The sequence below is a fragment of the Globicephala melas genome, chromosome 11 (assembly GCF_963455315.2).
Source record: "Globicephala melas chromosome 11, mGloMel1.2, whole genome shotgun sequence".
NCBI lineage: Eukaryota > Metazoa > Chordata > Mammalia > Artiodactyla > Delphinidae > Globicephala > Globicephala melas.
In genome coordinates this window covers 59,567,488-59,585,684 of record NC_083324.2, presented here as the reverse complement: position 1 = coordinate 59,585,684, position 18,197 = coordinate 59,567,488, and the positions used below count along the sequence as shown (strand labels likewise).

Sequence of the window (18,197 nt, the reverse complement as noted above, 5' to 3'; positions counted from 1 at the left end):
AGGTCGCCGTTGTTATTATCACTTCACAGTAAGAAAACTGAGTCTCGAGGAGTTGAACAGCTCGGCAAAGATGACCACGTATGTTTTTTACTTGCCAGGGTCCCTGTCTGTCCCCTCAGACTCTGCCCATCCTTGGTGACTCTGCCCTGCCCCCTTCCTGACTCACTGGGTTCTGGCCGGGCTGCACGCCTCGGCCACAGCTCCTGGGAAAGGCTGCTTCCTTGGTTCCAGCCCTCTGACCAGGACCCAGCAAGGCCCCTGCCGTCTGCCACCCCTGCAGACAAGGGGTGGGAGGTAGGCAGATAGGTAGGTAGGTTCCACCTGAAGGCTGCTGGAGCATCTCAGCCCTGCCCATGCTTCTGGAAACAGTCCTTCCATTAAACTCTTATGGTGCCAGCTGTTTCCTGCCAGATACATAGAGCGGGAGTCGAACCCGTGTCCATCTCACTACTGAGCCTGCCTTTTTCACTTGAGTAACTGCGCTGCTGGAGATCTGTACAAAGGGCCGAGGACCAAAGCAGAATGCACCTCACTCTGATGGGAAGGATCAGAAAAGACTTTCCTGAATAAGCCGCCTGATCTCGAGTCAGTGTTCAGAGGTGAACTGGAATTCTCCAGGCAAACAGAGAGCAAGGAGAGGTGTTCCAGGGCAGAGTCACCAGGCATGGGAACTATGTCTTATTACCAAGGCACTTAGGTACAGTGCTCAGGAGGGAATAAGCGGGGGTGGAGGGCTCCTAAACTTTGATGATGATCACGTACTTCTCCATCCACATGGGGAGATTAGAAGAAAGAATTAGCTAGATTCTGAGCAGGAGAAGCAATGTGCCTATTCCCTACCTTCAACAGAGCCCTGTCACAGAAGATAAACCCAACGATTCAGCATAATGTATCCCTTAATGACCCTGGTCTCATCTACCAGCACCACCTCGAGCTGTCCCCCGGGCCTGCCACGCGGTCATGCCTCTGTGCTCTGCACACGTTCTCCTCGTCAGAGACGCCTCCCTCCACTTCCCACCGGATCAACTCCTCTTTCAGGACGCGCCTCAGGCGTCTGCTTCTCTGCAAGTATTTCTGGCCATGCACCATGTTCCCTAATGCCAGGTGCACGGTCCACGGCAGCACTTCCCTAACATAGGCCTGCACCCCGTTTACTCGTGTGCGTGTCTGTCCATGGACTCAGTGGTGAGGTGCTGGGGCGCAAGAAGGCAGAAGGTTGCAGAGGAAGTGCTGGGGCCCTGGAGTCCACTGCCTAGACCCAAAGCCTAGACTCTACCCCCAAACAACTGGGTCAACTTAGGCAAGTTATTTACCTCTCTGGGCCTCAGTTTCATCATTCAGAAGGTGAATAATTCCAGTTATACAAGTAAGCCCTCAATAACCGTTAGTTATTAATACATACCTGTGCATCTCTTATTTCCTGTATAAAAGAGCTTACGTTTGTTGAATGAATAAATTTTCCTACAATTTCCTGTTGCTCCGCGTAGATACCAAATTCTACTTAGCCTTTGTTTTATTCAATCATGAAAGGAAGGCTCTCATCTCTAAGTATGTGCTTATTTTACCATTGGCTAAACAGGACCTTTTCTGTAAAGGAATTCAGTTTCTTTCCATTGTCACTGGCCTGGCCGCAAACTCCACATGCGTCTGCTACACAGTTACCCCACAGAAGGGCAGGTCTGTCTTAATAATTTACAGAGACATATTATCACATTAAATCTTGCTGGCTCCCCTCAGCTGGCATGAGTCACGACAATCATAGGCTCTCCACAGCACAGGAAGGACTCATAGGGAAACTTTTTTTTAATGCTGAAGTAATGCAAGATTACTGCAGTCATGAAATACTCCTTGAAAGTTTTTTAAATGTCAGTGTCTAAGCCCCAAATCCTTAACTGTCACAGCCCCGGCAACAAGTCCCTGTGTAAGAGCCCCAACCAAGACAGAAGGTCAGAGCACATGGAACAGTGTGCTCAGGAGAGGAGAAGGGGTGAAGACCAGGTGAGCACCAAGCTTCCCAGGTAACTATTCAGGTAACTTCCCTGGTAACTGGTAAGGCAGCTCGGCTGACCCAGGGCACTTGCTAGAAGAGGCCAGCAGTGCCGCCTGGGAGCAACATAAAAACCACCCGGAGGGGCCAGCTCCCTCGGCATCACCTGGAGGACAGCTGCAGATGAAGGGGTCAGCCCCTCCCTCCACACCTCACCATCCCGATGCTGCTTTGTTGTCACCCGCCTCCGCCAACTCAGCTCTCACCACTGCAGGCCTCAGCTGGGTTACTCCATGGCCCCATCCGGGCTCTAGACCCCACTCTCATGTGGTCAGGATTCACCAGCTTTCAATACCCCTGCCCACCGCTGACCAGCGCTTCCTGGGAAACCACATTCCTCGCTGGCACTCACGTGAGTTCCCGACTACTTGCTGGGACAATAAGAGAATAACTGAATTACTTAAAGTCAATCTGATCATTTTTGAAGACTAAGAGAAGGACCACCCCATGTGACAATGTATTTAATATTCTTTGAAAAGACAGTTCCCTACTTACAGGTCTTCTGGTGGAAGCGCCTTGGACGGAGTGGTAGAATTCTGGCTGGACGCGGCTGCTTTTCTTGATTCTTCGTTTCCTCACTGAGATCTCCTGCTCGCTCTGGTGGTGAACCTCCACGGCAGGCTTGGCTTCTTCCAGCCGGGCAGCTGCAGCCGCTGCGGCCCGTCTCCTAAGGTGCCGAGGGCTGGCTCGGAATCCCTGGGGCAGGAAACACAAGCGAACAGATGCAGATTGGTCCTGAGTCAGTTGGGCAGTTCTCTGGGGCTAGTTGCACAGAGACGTCCAAAGACACCAGCTCTGTGAGCTCTCTGACCACCCAAAAAGTGAGCTCAAAGTGTAGCAAGGTTTGTGTGTCCTGCAAAGCATCTCGTGTTCCGGGACCCAGAGTTATTCTACCTTAAGAGATGTTTTAATCCAGAAATGCTAGTTTAAAAAAAAAGTAGGCAGGCATACTGCTTTACTTATGTGGATATAAGTCAAACTAAGTGTGAAGAAGGGGGGCTCCAGGTGGGCGTCAGGATGGTACAGGGAAAGGACCCAGTATTACCCCAGGGAAAAGGATGCTCTGCTCCCCTGGAAGTGGACTGTGCAGGAAGGAAGTCAGGAATGCAAGGCATCATCATGAAACACCTTAAAGGGAGGGTCTAACACCAAATGGCGCAGGACAGTGCAGCAAACGGTATGGGTTTGGGGGGTCAGATGGGCTTGGGTCTAAATGCTGACCTGTTCATTATAGCTACATATTTATTAAAGATTGATAATCTAATTTTTCCAGCCTAAGAAATGGATAACATTCTCCTCACAGGGTTTTTAGGTTTTCAATAACGTAACAGATGTAAAAGCAAACGTAAGCAGATACTATGCTTAGACATAAAATTCTAAGAATAGTATCTGGCAGATACCAGGTGCTCAATGAAATGTTAACTTTCCTTCTTTTTTACAGTATGGTGAGTATAAGGACGACTCGCTGGGCAAGGAAACAAGTTCAGCTGTGCATCTGGGAACGTGCACACGGTTTTGGAAAATACCAAAGAATTACATAAAATAACCTCTGTCCTGGAGTAGCTGACGATTTGCTTCAGAGCAGAAGTCTGCTGCAGAGTATACGAGCAGACTGGGATGGGCGACGCGGGGTGAGGGGCAGTGGAGGGCGCGAGGTGCAGACAGACCCTACAGGAGGAATCAATCGATGAAGCTGAGCTCAGCGGACCAGTGGAATGTGGAGAAGGGATAGAATTTATGTTCCAGGCAAGGAAACAACATAAGTCAAGAATGAAGAAGTAAAGTGATGGATTGATGGATGGATGGATGGAATGTTTATGTAGCAATAAGAAACATTGTTTGATGATGTGCACACCCACATGCAGGGGAACGCACAAACGGACGAGGTGAGAATCTGCGGTGTGATGATGGGGCCCTAGACACCAGGCTGAGGATGAAGGAGAAAAAGACAGAAGTTCCAGGTGAGCCACAAAGTCAAAGGAGGGCGGAGGTCAACAGAAATCAACAAGGGAGGAAATGCAAATGGATCTGGCAAAACTGAGGTCACAGTTTGGGCACTTTCTTCTTACCCCAAACACATGAGCCTGTTTCCACGTCTCGTCTGTGTGCAGGCCTGGGGGGAAGGCGGTCCTCAACCCCAAACAGGCTCAGAACATGTCCAGACTCCCATGTAATCCCAGGGCTGTGCAGCAGGTGCCGTGAAAAGGATGGAGAAGGGGAAACTGGGCCAATGGCTTAGCCGGGCTGCTTTTTTTATGCAGGTTCCTGGATGTCCTCCCCCTACGCCCTCCCTCCCCACACACACTCACACACACATACACCACACTCTGATAGCTACTGAGGGGTTTAGTCACCACTAGGTGGCACTGATTTCCAGAAACATGTGCTCTGGTGGAATGAACTGAGTGTTCTGATGATACACTAGCTTCTGTCCCAGTGGGGATAAGCATATTTCTTAGGTAAATATGCAGACTCTCCTTCTCTTATGCTCTTAGGAGTAACAAACAACCAAATTCTACTTAATTTCTATTATTACCAATAGTCTCGAGGGCCTACAAATTCTAGAAACTCTTAGGAAAACTACATAAAACTCACTTATAGCGACCAAAAAAAAAAGTAAAACATGTTGGTACAGTCATTTTGGAGAACAATAACCCAGTAAATCCACACCCCTGTATCTACTCTGGAGAAACTCTAGCAAGTAGGCCCAAGTAGATATTCAAGCACTGCTTACAATAAAAATTAGAAACTGTTTAAATCAGTCTTTCCTAAACTTCTGTCACTTTCACTCCACCTTCACATTTTTCTAAGATTAGAGCACCAGCATACACACTTCTGTGATTTATCTTATATCCAAATACACATGGACTATTTTAAAATAACTTCTTACAAACACTACAGGGCAGTACACAGACAGCAAGCAGCCAGGCTATCTGGGTTGACACACAGCCTCTGTCACTTCCTAGTTATGTGACCTTGAAGAGTTACTGAACCATATCCTCATCTGTAAAATGGAGATTCAAAACAGTACTTAATTCATAGGGATGTTGAGAAGCATAAATGAATTAATAAATGTAAAGTACTTAGAAAAGTGCCTGGCACACAGCGATATATAAGGGTTGGTTATGATTATTAGGTATATATTCTTAAAGACAAAAGTGTGTTATTAATCAGATGTAAACAGGAAAATGAATCACACTGCAGGTGTGTCCTGCTGATAGACACATGAGGTACCAACCACCCTGGTCATCAGGAGAGAGTTCCCTGCTCTAGAGAATCCCAGGCACTTGTTGTCCTGAGAGTCCAACTGTCTGGGCTAGAACCCCAGCTCTCCCACTTACTAGGTGTACGATCTTGGCCAAGTTACTTCTCTGAGCCTCAGCTTCTTCCTCTGCCAAATGCATACAGTATTCCCCCTCTAGTAGAGTTACATGGTATTTAGATGAGATAGTCTACATCAGCCTCTTAGAACAGTACACAGATGACAGTAAGTAGTCAATGGACCCCCTTATTATTATGGTTTCACTTCCTGGATGCTACAGCAGCAACTCACCTGCCAGCAGTTCAGAGCTATGATCACAAACACTGCAAACAGCACACAGTCATTGCTGAGCAGGCATTTTTTTAATCTCCCTAAACCACTGCAGATAATTATTGGTTTGGGGTTTATTACACTTGCTTGTCCTAAATACTATAAAAAATAAGCCATGACTTTTAACAGAAGGAAATTTTCTTTTAAAACAGTAGGTGGTGCTATAAGCTCTCACAGGTGTTAACGGGATTTGATGGAGTCAGTATAAAGTCCCTTTCTCCCTCTAGCCATTTGATCTTGCCCGGATGTCCTTCAACCAGTAGGTGTTGGGAACTTGGCAGTCTCTTGGTAGTGGACTTCTGCCATTTTTAGGCCACGCTGTTTTTAAATTTATTTATTTATTGATGTATTGATGTACAATGTTGTGTTAATTTCTGGTATACAGCAAAGTGATTCAGATATATATACATAGATATAGATATAGACATAGATATAGATATTCTTTTCCAGATTCTTTTCCCATATAGGTTATTACAAAATATTGAGTATAGTTCCCTGTGCTATACTCGTATACTTGTCCTTATAGATGATCTATTTTATATATAGTAGTATGTTATCTCTTAATCCAAAACTCCTAATTTATCCCTCCCTCCCTTTTCCCTTTGGTAACCATAAGTTTATTGTCTATGTCTGTGAGTCTATTTCTGTTTTGTAAATAAATTCATTTGTACCATCTTTTAGATTCCACAAATAAGTAATATCACATGATATTTTTCTTTCTCTTTTTGACTTACTTCACTTAGTATGATAATCTCTAGGTCCATCCATGTAGCTGCAGATGGCATTATTTCATTCTTTTTTATGGCTGAGTAGTATTCCATTGTACATATTTACCACATCTTTATCTATTCATCTGTCAATGGACCTTTAGGTTGCTTTCATGTCTTTAGGCCACCCTGTTTTATCAGCACCCTTTGGGCAGTAACTTCTCAGATGCAAAGTCTTGATACACAGCTAAGTCCGGGTTCTCCACAGCCCATTCTACATCTTCCCTCTCAATAACCTGGTATAGTTCCCAGGGAGGCTCATGGTCAAGGATCAACCCATTGCAGTCTCTCTGCTTAGACACTGAATGTTAAGCAGAGGGATGTAAAGACTGAAAATAGCAGAAGGAATTTATCAGTCTAGTGGATGCACCAAAGACCTTTTGAAGCTGCCTATTTCTGTTATAACAATTCAGTTTTGGTTGTAAATTCTACCATACATTTGTAATAAATTCTCTTTTGGTTTAAGTCAGAGTCAAATTCCATTGCCTGCAAACAAAACCCCTGATGCATACTCTTTCTGTTAGGTTTCACGTGGCTAGCTATTTTCCTCACACATCAAATACTCAGACTTAACCAGGCTGTTTGTTTAGACTGTCAAAAAAGGGAGAAGATATTAATAGCAATAATTTACTAAGCACCATTTAGGTGCTAAGCCTATTATATCCACTTCATAGACAACCAAACTGAGGCTTACCAGGAGTAAGTAACCTACCTAAGGCCAAAACTCACAAAAAGAAAAGCTCGTCTTTCTAACTCCAAACCTGTGCCCTCTCCACTTTGCTCTTAGGTAGGGAGGTTATAAGGCAGTAATGCATTCAGAGCTAATCTTCTACATATACTCAGAACATATGTTGACTGATTAAAACAAGAAATGTCTATAAACATTTTAGAAAAGTCAGGCAGAAATTGAAAAAGTTAACATTTTCAAGGAAGAATTATTGTTATATAAGATCAAACCACCATCCAGTTTACTGATGAAGCATCTGAACAAATGGAAACTTAATGCAATGAGTATTTTATATAGAATTGTTTTTGTGTTATTGGTGTACCTGAAAAGCTAAGGTTTATAGGTAAAGACATAGATTTACCATATTCAAATATTATGAAGCTCAATAAGCTGCTGTTTATAAAGCACGTAATGCCCCATAAAAACCCTACGATTCTCCTCATCCAAGGCTAGAAATAAAGTATAGAGCAGAAGTTCTTGAATCCATGGATAAAATTCAAGGGAGATGGAGCAGGCAATCAATGAACTCGGATGGGGAAAAATATGTCTTTATTTTCACTAAACTCTAATTAAAACCTAGCATAGGGCTTCTCTAGTGGCTCAGTGGTTAAGAATCTGCCTGCCAATACAGGGGACACGGGTTCGAGCCCTGGTCTGGGAAGATCCCACATGCCGTGGGGTAACTAAGCCTATGCACCACAACTACTGAGCTCATGCACCTCAACGAGAGAGCCCATGTGTCACAAACTACAGAGCTCATGCACCCTGGAGCCTGCGCACCACAACTAGAGAGAGAAAACCCACATGCCACAACTAGAGAGGAGCAGTGTGTCTCACCATGAGGACAAGGACACTGGCAGCAGAAGTTATGGGAAGTACTCCTTGGCGTGAGTCCTCCCAGAGTCCACCATTAGTCCCACCAAAGAGCCCAGGTAGGCTCCAGTGTTGGGTCGCCTCAGGCCAAACAGCCAACAGGGAGGGAACCCAGCCCCACCCATCAGCAGACAAGTGGATTAAAGTTTTACTGAGCTCTGCCCACCAGAGCAACAGCAAGCTCTACCCACCACCAGTCCCTCCCATCAGGAAACTTGCTCAAGACTCTTAGATAGCCTCATCCACCAGATGGCAGACAGCAGAAGCAAGGAAAAGTACAAGCAAGGAAAACTACAGCCTGTGGAACAAAAACCACATTCACAGAAAGATAGACAAGATGAAAAGACAGAACGCTATGCACCAGATGAAGGAACAAGATAAAACCCCAGAAAAACAACTAAATGAAGTGGAGATAGGCAACCTTCCAGAAAAAGAATGGAGGCAAAGATCAAGAAGATGCAAGAAATGTTTAACAAAGAACAAACAAGCAGAGATGAACAACACAATAACTGAAATGAAAAATACTCTAAAAGGAATCAATAGCAGAATAACTGAGGCAGAAGAACAGATAAGTGACCTGGAAGAGAGAATGGTGGAATTCACTGCTGTGGAACAGAATAAAGAAAAAAGAATGAAAAGAAATGAAGACAGCCTAAGAGACCTCTGGGACAACATTAAACGTAACAACATTCGCATTACAGGGGTCCCAGAAGGAGAAGAGAGAGAGAAAGGACCTGAGAAAATATTTGAAGAGATTATAGTCGAAAACTTCCCTAACATAGGAAAGGAAATAGCCACCCAAGTCCAGGAAGTGCAGAGAGTCCCATACAGGATAAACCCAAGGAGAAACATGCCGAGACACATAGTAATCAAATTGGCAAAAATTAAAGACAAAGAAAAACTGTTGAAAGCAGCAAGGGAAAAGCAACAAATAACATACAAGGGAACTCCCATAAGGTTAACAGCTGATTTCTCAACAGAAACTCTACAAGACAGAAGGGAGTGGCATGACCTATTTAAAGTGATGAAAGGGAAGAACCTACAATCAAGATTACTCTACCTGGCAAGGATCTCATTCAGATTCAATGGAGAAATCAAAAGCTTTACAGACAAGCAAAAGCTAAGAGAATTCAGCACCACCAAATCAGCTCTACAACAAATGCTAAAGGAACTTCTCTAAGTGGGAAACACAAGAGAAGAAAAGGACCTACAAAAACAAACCCAAAACAATAAAGAAAATGGTCATAGGAACATACATATGGATAATTACCTTAAATGTAAATGGATTAAATTATCCAACCAAAAGACACAGGCTCGCTGAATGGATACAAAAACAAGACCCATATATATGCTGTCTACAAGAGGCCCACTTCAGACCTAGGGAAACATACAGACTGAAGGTGAGGGGATGGAAAAAGATATTCCATGCAAATGGAAATCAAAAGAAAGCTGGAGTAGCAATACTCGTATACTTTTTAATTGAAGTATAGTTGATTTACAATGTTGTGTTAGTTTCAGGTGTACAGCAAAATGATTCAATTATACTTATACATACATTGGGTTGGCCAAAAATTTCGTTCAGGTTTTCCTTAACCATCTTACGTAAAAGCCTGAACAAACTTTTTGGCCAGCCCGATATATATTCTTTTTCAGAAAAAAAAAAAAGATACAGGGCACAGTCACACAGGATTAGCCAGTGGGACAGCCACTCTGCTTCACACAGTCATTCAGGGCACCAGGCACCTTCCACCTTGTGGCTCGTGAGGTGCCCAATGTCCTCTCCACATTGTCAGTTTATGGAAAAAGAGCCAGGATTGTGTGCAGATGGTGTCCATCGGCCAGGCCTGCAAACAGCAACCACGACTTCTCGCACTTCATTAACCAGAACCTATTTATGTGGGCAATCAATGAACTGCAAGGGAAGCTGAAAAACGTGGTTAGGCCACATGCCCAGAACAAAGAGAACACACCGGTGTCAGTGAGTGCAGCAGACTCTGCCATAGAGCTGGTCGCAAAACCAATTCCCCAGCTAGCCACCTCCTTTGTTAGTCCTCTTCTCTCTGGCAGTGTGAGCCTCACCAACTACAACTCCTGGGCTCTCAGACAAACTAAGACAAAAAGAGTTCCCTACACACATCTTGTTACACAGCCAAACATAATTTGAGCCTCATTTATCAAACACTTTCCCAACACTGTTCAGCTGGTTAACTTCACCCAACTCTAACTCTTTAGAGTTGCGTAAATAATAATAATTTCCAGTTATCAAGCATTTCCCATGTGCCAAACACCAAGCACGCATTATTTCATTATTTCTTGTAGTATTCTTAGGAGGTAAATATTTTAATGCCATTTTACAGATTAAAGAAAAATATACACTTAGAAGTTTGCCTAAGTCTTAGAAAGTATCTGCTCTACGACTGAGCCTTCAGGCAACCAGACCTGCCCTCGCCATAAGGGGTCAGCAAACTATAGCCCTCAGGCCAGGTCTGACCCACTATCTATTTTTGCAAAGTTATATTGGCATATAGCCATGCCCACTCCCATTTATTGCCCATGGCTACTTCTGCGCTAGAAAGGAGCACAGTTGAGTAGGTGCAATAGAGTTCACATGCCCTGCAAAGTCAAAAATCTCTAACAGGGGGTCCATTACAGAAAATCTTTGCCAGCCCCTGCTCTGCAGTATCCTGTAGGGCCTGGAGCACTCTGCCTCTTTCATAGACTGAGAAGTAACTCTGACTTGGCCATTTGGGTCAGCTAATCTGTACTCTGCCCCAACAACCTGGTCTGTGAAATATACAGGTCAGTCTAATATCCCTCTGGCAGCCTGGTCTACTCCGTCTGTTTGTGGTTTCACAGGCAGATTTAACAACATCTGTTACACTGTTTCATCAAACACATAGATGATATTATCAAAGGATGCACCCGCATTATTTTCTTATAAGGATTATGCCTATTCCACGACGATTTTTTTATATTTGGACTGTAACCACCAAGCCAAAGGTTTGCACAAATTTATCAACCCTACAGCTTTTGATACGACAGCTTTCACGCCTTCACCATTCCCACCTCCTGCTTTGGTTTTTCGAGATAAAGCCATCAGCACAGAGCGACAGTGAATTTTATGGGCAGTGGCTGTCCAGTAAGGCAAGGCTTATTCTGTTGAAACTGGCCTTGTTGATGGAATTCATCATCATTTTTTTTTTTTTTTTACCAAAATGAACCATAAAAAGAATATAAGTATGCTTGGCTTTTAAAAGACTCAGAATGTGGAACCTACATTACGTTCACATTAAAATCAAGTTCAAAGTAGGGTAGAAATTGCATCTACTTACTCAAAACTAGAAAAAGGGCATTTTAGTGGATGCTGTGGGGCACCACCCAAACTCCAGCTTCATGAGCCAGATGCTAAGACTGCTGGCAGCCCCTGGCTTTTAGCTGAACCCCTATGTGGGAATTACCCTCAGCCTGAGCGCTAGCTGCCTGGCCACCAACACCCCCTCTTCCAGGGCGAACGCTGGTCAGGGGAAATGGCGAGTCGCTGCCTCAGTTAGAAACAACTCTGAAAGGTCCCTCAGCTCCAGAACACTGTGGGATCAGCTGAGGCCTCTGGTGCATATGCATCACAATTCAACTTCCTCCTCTGCTGGGATCCTGCTTCCCTGTTCCCTTTAAGTGTTCTTCCTGAGGGCACCCTCCCCGTAAGTGCACGGTAATTTTCATCTCAAAGTCTATTTCCCTGGGAAACTGACCTGCAACAAACATGAAGTCTGATTTCCTAAGCAGTGCCATCAACAACTGATGCGCCATATTTAACATCCAATGACAGCAAAGAATCAACAGTAAAGAGATTCTGGGGACAGCAAATCCATCAGTACAAAAATGACAGCAACAGCAAAACATTGGGAGTATGTACATCGAACACAGGTAGCATCAGGATAGAGAAGGAGCAGGCATCTGGGAAGTGAGGTGGGGGGTAGATGGAGGTCTAGAGCAAGGCTAAGGAGGGCAAAACAGGAGAGTCATTGCCATCTGCTCTCCTGCAGCCGGAGCTCCCGGGAGCAGACAGTCATGTGCAGTGGCAGTCTCTATAAATAGCAAAGCAACCAGCAAATCATAACCCAGCCTTTGTAATTACACACTGAGGGAGTCTCACAGATGATTCTTTAGATATGAGCACGGTCGGCTTGCAGGCAGCCTTTTCTGAGCTACCCACTCACAGACAGTAACCAGCCACTGTGTCTACTAAATAGTCAGTTTAAAATAGGAATATGCCAGAGACACCGTCCTTTTCAAGATAAAAAGCTAGATAATATAAAACAGGAAGCGTGTTTTGTGGAGTGTTTACAACTTGCCAGTTGCTAAGATGCCAAACAGCACCCAAACAGCGAGATGACTGAAGTGGTGAACAGTCACACAAAGCAGAGGTCATAAACATCAGTCCTAAGAAAGAAGGCAGCCCAGAGGCAGCCCAAAGGAACAACAAAAAGGGCACAGGGAAGAAAGGCAGAGGAGGCGTGACGCCGTGTGCTCACTGAGTGTGCAGGAGAAAACGAAGATGTGAAAGGAAAGAAGGAAAATAGGAAAGGGAGGAAAAATCCAACTTGTGCTCATTTGCAACAAGTCACAGCAAAGTCCTAGCAAGTGGTCACTCAGTCTTTTCAAGGGCATCCGTAAGCATCTTCAATACCTGTTACAAAATCAGAGTCTTTAAGAGACTAAAGTCCATTTATCAGACAGTGCAGCAGAAACCACTCAAGACACAGGCGAGGGCAGCGGACTACGTATGACCAAGACAAAATAAAAGACCTAAGTGTGTATGCAAATTGAATAACTAACACTCTACACAAAGAAAGAACGGTGGTTAAATTAACCTTACAAGTACAGTTATATCAACAGCGTCCCCAACAAGCTATTCTAAATTAACAGCTTAGTCTTAAGGTCCAACTTAATCCCAATATGATATTGTTTCGTGAGAAATTCCTAAATTGAGGCTGATATGACTCAGGACAACTCAGGCATGAGACAGATGGTATAGCAACCAGGCCTGCCAAGGGTCACGAGTCTATGCAGGCAAAGATCCTGTGGGTGGGCACAGCCGTGGGAGGCTCCAGTCGGGTGTGCAAGAGTATTAGGGCACCGGCTGATTAGCTCAGGCAGAGTGGAGCCTCGGTGGCCCTAAGGGGTAGAAGCCCCAAGACCCCTGGGTGTCCTCTCTGTTGCCCACCTCCTTCCTACTCTTGAGCTCCCGAACTTCCCCCAGGGTCTAGCAATTAAAAGTCATCAGCCTTCGGTCGGCACCTGTTCTGATTGATCAGTGCCCACTGCTCAGGGCAGGATTTCAAGTCCCAAAGGTGAGCTACAGCACTAGCACAGGGAAGTGGAGGAGGCATTTACTGAGCCCTGGGACAGGAGTAGGGGATGGATGCTTGCCAAGCTCAGCACCAAGCCCCAGGCACATGCCTGGGAAGAAAGCCAGAGACTCGATGGGTACAAGCTCCCAGCACACAAGGCGATGATCAGAAATGTCTCCGAAGTATCACCAGTCCCCACTGGGGACGAGCAGGGCGCTCCCAATCACACTGAAGGTTGAACCTTTGCCCCCAAAGAAACTAACTGAATGTGTACTTGGCCTGTGTTCCAAGTCTTTAATGCTTTTCTGGCAGCACATTTACTCTCAAAGTCTGCTTACCCTGAAGACCGACTCATCAGCAAGAAGAAAAAAACTGTTTTCACAACCAAATATCTTCTGATAACTGATACTAAGAGAGAGAGAGAAGGAGCAGAGAGCTAAAAGGACCAAGGGCCAAACAAAAACAGCTAATCAGACACTGAGAAACATGAGCTAGTCCAGTCTGGGGGTAGCTGCGGCATCACTTACGGTGCATTTCTGCTCTGTCTTTGACCTATATCACAGGGACATCAGCAAAATCTCTGCATTAGAAGTCACCTTGTACTGACTGTTTTTCCTGAGATGATGTTATTGAATAGTAGCTAAAAGCTTTAAAGAGATTTAGTTACTCCCTCTTGCAGTTATTTGGGCAAGAGCTAGGAACTTTTTAACCTAGATCATATGATCCTGTTGACTTTCCCAGTAGACTGATTAAAGTGGTGTTTATTTCAATGTGGCTTTTTTTTTTAAAAAAAAACAGCATTTACCACAGTTTGACTCATTTAAAATGTATTTGTGGATATGAAGCCAGAAACAGGCTTCTTTTTCCTTTGTCCTTCATTGTTCCTACCTGAACATGGCACAAAGTCCATTCTCATTAAGTTTGGGGTTTGATTTTCTTTTTTAAAGATCTAGTTGTCTAAAAATTGCAGACAAGAACAAATTAGAAAGTTAAACCCTCCCAAACAAGTATACCACACTCTTTTCAAAGTATATAAATCAATGGATGTCCCTGTTTTGTACCTCGAAACACATCTCTCCAGAGTAATACCTGGGAAGTTAGTAAATAACATCCTGATTTTTTTCCTATGCTTACACAGATATTTACAGACAAATAAACAATAATTTTTCACAAAAATAAGATCTTGCTATACATATTGGGTTGCAGTTTGCTCTTTTTATCTAACAATGATAGAGATGGCATTTCAGATTTACAATATTTTTAACAGCTGAATAATTTTCCAGTATACTGGTATGCCATACTTTAGTTAGCTATACTCCTATTGTTTAAAATATGGGATATTTCAGGTTTCTTCTTTTATAAACAGTGCAATAAACAAGATGTATATATATATATCTTTAACTAAATCTTTACTTTGAAATGGAATTACCAGGCCACAGAAAAATTACATTGTAAAGACACCACCAAATGTGTCTCTAAAAATGCTGAACCAACCACATTTCTAGCAATGCTCTGAAAGCCCTGTTTCCTCCTATCCCCATCAACACTGGAGAGTATCAATCATTTTATTTCTTGCCAGTCTGATGGGTAAAAAACAAGTCTTAATTTGTATTTTTTATTAGTAAAAAAATATGGAAATCTTTTCATATTTTTATCAGCCTTTTTTTTGTTTTCTTCTTTGAATTGTCCATTCACATCGTTTACTCATTTTTCTACAAATTGTATGTATGTGCCATATTGCTTCTGTGGAAGCTTTTTTTTTTTTTTTGCAGTACGCGGGCCTCTCACTGTTGTGGCCTCTCCCGTTGCGGATCACAGGCTCCGGATGCGCAGGCTCCGGATGCGCAGGCTCAGCGGCCATGGCTCATGGGCCTAGCCGCTCCGCGGCATGTGGGATCTTCCCGGACCGGGGCACGAACCCGTGGCCCCTGCATCGGCAGGCAGACTCCCAACCACAGCGCCACCAGGGAAGCCACTTTTTTTTTTTTTTTGTAGAAGCTTTCTATATAATACGAATACAATTATTTGCTATATATGCAGCAAGTATGTTTGCCTAGGTTACAACCTGCCTTTTAATCTTACAGTACATAAGTCTACAATTCTTTTACTCAAACCTGCCCATCTTTTCCTTTATGAGTTCTTTTTTTAAAATTTTTATTGAAATAATAAGTTGATCTACAATGTTGTGTTAGTTTCAGGAGCTAACAGCAAAGTGATTCAGTTATACATATACATATGAATATATATTCTTTTTTACATTCTCTTCCATTATAGGTCATTACAAGATATTGAGTATAGTTCCTTGAATAGAGTTCCCTGTGGTAAACAGTAGGTCCTTGTTGGTTATCTATTTTATATATAGTAGTGTGTATATTTTAATCCCAAACTCCTAATTTAACCATCCCCCCCCCTTATGACTTGTAAATTTTGTTTTTTTCCTAGGAAGTTTCTCCCAGCTTGCAAGATTACAAAATGTTCTCCTATATCTTCTTCGATTCCTTACCTCCTTTACGTGCACATTTATAATCCATCTGTAATTAATTACATGCATATTTTTAATCCATCTGAAATTAATTTTTGAGTATAGTGTGAAGTATAGACTAACTTTACTTCCAATGGGTAATATCACCCATTGAATTATCTATTCTTTCTCCAGAGTTTATTTTATTTATTTTTAATTTTCTAAATGTTTATTTTTTATTATAGAAAATTTCAAAATATATAAAACAAAGAAGAAGTCAGGTAAGCTGGGACCTGGGGCCCTCTACCTGAACACTTGCACATGCACCTGGACAAACATCTCCTCCTGCAACAGATACAAAGAAACTATAAGGGACTAAAAATAACTACACCCATGCCCAGTTGGGGCAAATTATGAACAATAAGAAACAAAACAGCCAAGAATCAACTTCTGAGGTGCCGGGAACAAAAGCAGGGTACTGCACATGATCCCTGCGTCACCAAGGGGGGGTACCACCAAGGGGGTGGGCAGCCACCTAAGCCAACCCTCTGGCCCCAGCCATCCAACTGCCCCCACCCAAACCTTATTTAAGGGACCAGCTTGCTCCACCTCAGGGAGTGAGCAAGGGCACCTGTCACTTGTTTTCCCTCCCTCCTGCTGCTGCTCGAACTCCAATAAGGCCTTGCCTGAATTTCTTGTCTGGCCTCTTATCAATTTCTATTGATTAAAGAGTCCAACGACCCAGGTTGATAACAAAAGAGTATAAAGAACTCTAAGTACCCACCACCTAGCCTCAGCAACTATCAATCCATCCCTTTTGATTCAAAATGCCATTTTTATCGTTTATTAAACCTCTACATATACTTGGACATATAGCTGAACAATCTGCTCTGTTCCACTTTAATCAACATGGTTATTTTTATAAAAATATAGAAACACATAAAAATTTTTGTAAAAACAATAGGAATATACTCTTTATACTACATTATAATGAGCTGAAAAATATAGTAAAATACAAGCCCATTACTGTAACAAATAAATCCAAAACTACGGTGATACAAATAAGATAGAAATTCATCTTCCTCGCAGGTAATTCTTGCGGCTGCCAGGTGCCTCTAACCCATGAGATCAGCCAAGGACCAGGATCCTACTCCATTGCTTCTGTGCCTTCCCCAAAGGCATGCCTTGTCCACATGGTTGAACTTGGTCACCCACCACCACAATTCCTTTCCAAACAGAGGAAAGGAAGGTACCACAGGAGACAAGCAACTCTCTCTGAAGGACTCAACCTGCAACGTGCGTGCATCACTTCTGCTAACATCCAACTGAACAAAACTGCAGGAGAGGCTGAGAAATGGAGGCTGTCGCTAGTTCACCATATGCCCAGTTATAACCGCAGCATTTATATTACAAAAATAAGGGAAGGATGAACTTTGAGGAAAAGTCACAGTTCTTAGTATAAAAATGAGCGTAAAAATTGTGTACCATAGACTTGTATTGATTATCTTTAAAGGCACTTAAAAGAGTCATCAAATTTAAAAGCAAATTACGCTGTTTCATATCATAGAAAGACAAGAATTCCAAAATTTCTAACTCTAAGTAATGACAGGAAGCCATGAGTAGCAGATATTTCCAAACAAATCAGACAAATAAAGGTGATGTTTGAATAACAAATGAGAAAGTAACTGCTGTTTTAAGTTTGTAGACTAAGTGTTTTGAAAATGGATATTTGGACACAATTCTACTAACACAGGACTTTGCTCCCCTATAAAATGTAAGTTTATTACCTAGAAAAGCTCTAATTTTACAGATTTTTAAATTTTTCAAGAGAGTTCTTCAATCTGCTTAAAACCACCCAAATGAAGATTTTCAGTGAGTTTTGGCATCATTTGTTAAAAACACAAAAATCAGTTCCATCAGATTCATTTATAAGAAAACAAACTGACATCAGGAAAAATGAAAATTTACTAGTAAATTTTATTTTAAAATAATTTTGCATAATCAGCTAATGAAATTGAAAAATGAATGTCATCTTTAGTAAGAGCAGTTACCAGTGCACTTTTTCCATTTGAATCTATTTTTCCGGTTATCTTTTTCAACTATAACAATGGCTAAAACCAAATATTAAAATAAATTGAGCTTAAAATAACTGACATTTGAATTGCTGAATTACACAGTATTAAGCAAAGATTTTTTAAAAATTAAGAGTGTTTACATTTTTCTCCAAATGAAGTTTGTTATAATATATAATATACATAATACATTAACATAGAGGTATGTATATATAATTTATAAAAGAATACATATATATATTGAGTGTACATACTTATATCTTACTGGGGAGCATATAGGCAAATTTGTGAGGACTACTGGTAGAAA

General features: G+C 42.6%; 1 protein-coding gene across 3 annotated transcripts in view; it reads right to left on the bottom strand.

Annotated features, from left to right (window-relative positions):
- Positions 1 to 18,197, bottom strand: part of DST (dystonin) — a 496,183-nt gene that overhangs the window by 449,707 nt on the left and 28,279 nt on the right. For all 3 annotated transcript variants that reach the window (XM_060308075.1, XM_060308076.1, XM_030841045.2), the window contains exon 3: positions 2,543 to 2,743. In XM_060308075.1, the coding sequence (XP_060164058.1) occupies positions 2,543 to 2,743 (201 nt within the window). The remainder of the gene's footprint in view (positions 1 to 2,542; positions 2,744 to 18,197) is intronic.